General features: G+C 37.7%; 1 protein-coding gene across 2 annotated transcripts in view; it reads left to right on the forward strand.

Annotated features, from left to right (window-relative positions):
- Window positions 1–2,500, forward strand: part of LOC125658080 (uncharacterized) — a 72,128-nt gene that overhangs the window by 30,677 nt on the left and 38,951 nt on the right. For both annotated transcript variants that reach the window (XM_048889167.2, XM_056149655.1), the window contains one exon: window positions 2,025–2,118. In XM_048889167.2, coding sequence (XP_048745124.2) covers window positions 2,025–2,118 — 94 coding nt within the window. The remainder of the gene's footprint in view (window positions 1–2,024; window positions 2,119–2,500) is intronic.

Here is a 2,500-nt window from a genome sequence, read left to right on the forward strand (position 1 = left end):
ACAGGAAGGGAGAAAAGCAACGGACCAGACCGGGATTTGAGCCCGGGCCCCCTGAATTCTCTAGTCAGGTGCTCTACCAACTGAGCTATCTGGCAAACGGCGATCGAACCCGGCTGACCGCTACACCTTAAAGCACACTGAATTGGGTTTTTCCCTATTTCTTTGTATCAAACATTTTTCCCAATTTCAAACAAATGTTGCTATTTTTCCCAATTGGAAAGGCCCAGGCCCTTGAAATCAAGACCTTAAAAAAAACCTTGATGTGGCCCCTGGGCCTCTTATTTGATGTTCAAATCTACATTGAGAATTGCCTAATGACTATAATGAGTAAAGTTGAATGTCTGAGCCAACAGTAAGAACTACATTATGTTCAAGTCTGTGGTATGTGTGGTATAATGTTTAAGCCTGAGATAAATTCAGTTTAATGCTGTAAGTCAACAGTGAGTCCAAGGCTTTGGTGAGAATGGTCTAATATTTAATCCACTAATGAATACAACTTCATGTTTAAGTCAATAAGTAATACGGTCTAATGATCAATCGAAAGTAAGTACTGTTACATGTCCAACTCTTGTACTGAAGTTCACCTCAATAGTTATTTGTACAATCTACCATCAATGGCAGGCATTTGTGTTCTTCATTACAGGTTGTGTGTTCAGAATGTAACCATTGATCTGTTCATTACAGGTTGTGTGTTCAGAATGTAACCATTGATCTGTTCATTACAGGTTGTGTGTTCAGAATGTAACCATTGATCTGTTCATTACAGGTTGTGTATTCAGAATGTAACCATTGATCTGTTCATTACAGGTTGTGTGTTCAGAATGTAACCATTGATCTGATCATTAGGGCCCCGCATGAAATGCAGGAAGCCCTAATGTAATCACATTGTCCGTCCGTCTGTCCGTCAACACTTTCTTTGTGACACGATAACTCAAACAGTTTTTATCGTACAGTTTTCAAATATTGTACTGAAATAATTTACAATAAGAGGAAGACGCCTATAGATTTTGGGGTCAGGTCACTTTATCTGTCTGTTTGTATGTCATCATCTTTCTTATTATGACTATCTAATTTACCACTGTCTAAGGGAGATAATTCAATTTGAATTATGGTATGTATTGTATTGATATAGAAAAATTACAAAAAATAACTCTACATCATTGTGCATGTGTATATTTTGTTTGTTTTTTATACCCCCCGAACGAACTTCTGGGGGGTATATAGGAATCACTCTGTCCGTCCACCCGTCTGTCAGTCTGTGCAGATTTGTGTCCAGGCCATAACTTCTTTGTTCTTTGACTTAGGCATACCATATTTGGCACACAGGTGGATCACCATGAGACGATGTGTCGAGTACCTTCATGACCTCTATATGACCTTGACCCTTGACCTCAAGGTCAAAATTAAAGGTTTTTACAATGGATTCGTGTCCGGGTCATAACTTTGTTCTTTGACATAGGCATACCATATTTGACACATGAGTGTATCACCATGAGACAATGTGTCATGTACCTTCATGACCTCCATATGACCTTGAACTTTGACCTCAAGGTCAAAATTGATTATAGGGTTTTGACATAGTCATACCATAAGACATGGGTGTATCACCATGAGACTATGTGTCATGTACATTCATGACCTCTTTATGACCTTAACCTTTGATATCAAGGTCAAAATTATAGGTTTATACCATGGATTTGTGTTCGGAGTGTATCTTCCATTTTCTTCTACAAAGGCATACCATATTTTGACACTCAGGAAAGAGGTAAATTATACCTATTAACAACACCCTTTTGGGAGATTGGAGTAAGCGGAGAGGGGGGGGGGTATTCTTAGTTTCTTAGTGAGCATTGCTCACAGTACCTCTTGTTAATTCTTATATATATACCAGCCCCAAACATTGCTATATCAAATACAGATGTCACTTTCCTCTAATAACATTCAGCAGGGCCCTTGCTGACCATGTCAGTTTTCTAGTTACAGGTTGTGTGTTCAGAATGTAACCATTGATTTGTTCATTACAGGTTGTGTGTTCAGAGTGTAACCATGTCTCTGTGACCTTTGAACCCTTTATGTACCTGTCAGTGCCACTGCCACACGCGTCTGACAGACAGTTATGTATGTATTTTGTAGTATTTACCATTCAATATTAATATCAACAAGATCTTGCAGAATTCAGTAAAAACTATTTTCCAATCACCTGGGATTTTGTATGGCAATATCTTGTTGAAAATCTTGTAAAATGTATCTGTTAACTAATGTCCTTTAATCTCATTGGTCACAAGATTACAACTTATCAAAATTCACAACATGATGTAAAGAAGTGTTACTTTTTACATACTACATATGTAACACATGTAGTGTATATTTATGTTTCATCAGCAATGTGTCATTGTCCGACTGATTGACAGGTATACACGACACAATTTTCAGCATGTAACCTCTTTATCAAATGTCCTCGGTAAACAGGAAACGGTCATTATCTCAACAATTATGAATA

This window comes from Ostrea edulis, chromosome 9 (assembly GCF_947568905.1).
Source record: "Ostrea edulis chromosome 9, xbOstEdul1.1, whole genome shotgun sequence".
Classification (NCBI taxonomy): Eukaryota; Metazoa; Mollusca; class Bivalvia; order Ostreida; family Ostreidae; genus Ostrea; species Ostrea edulis.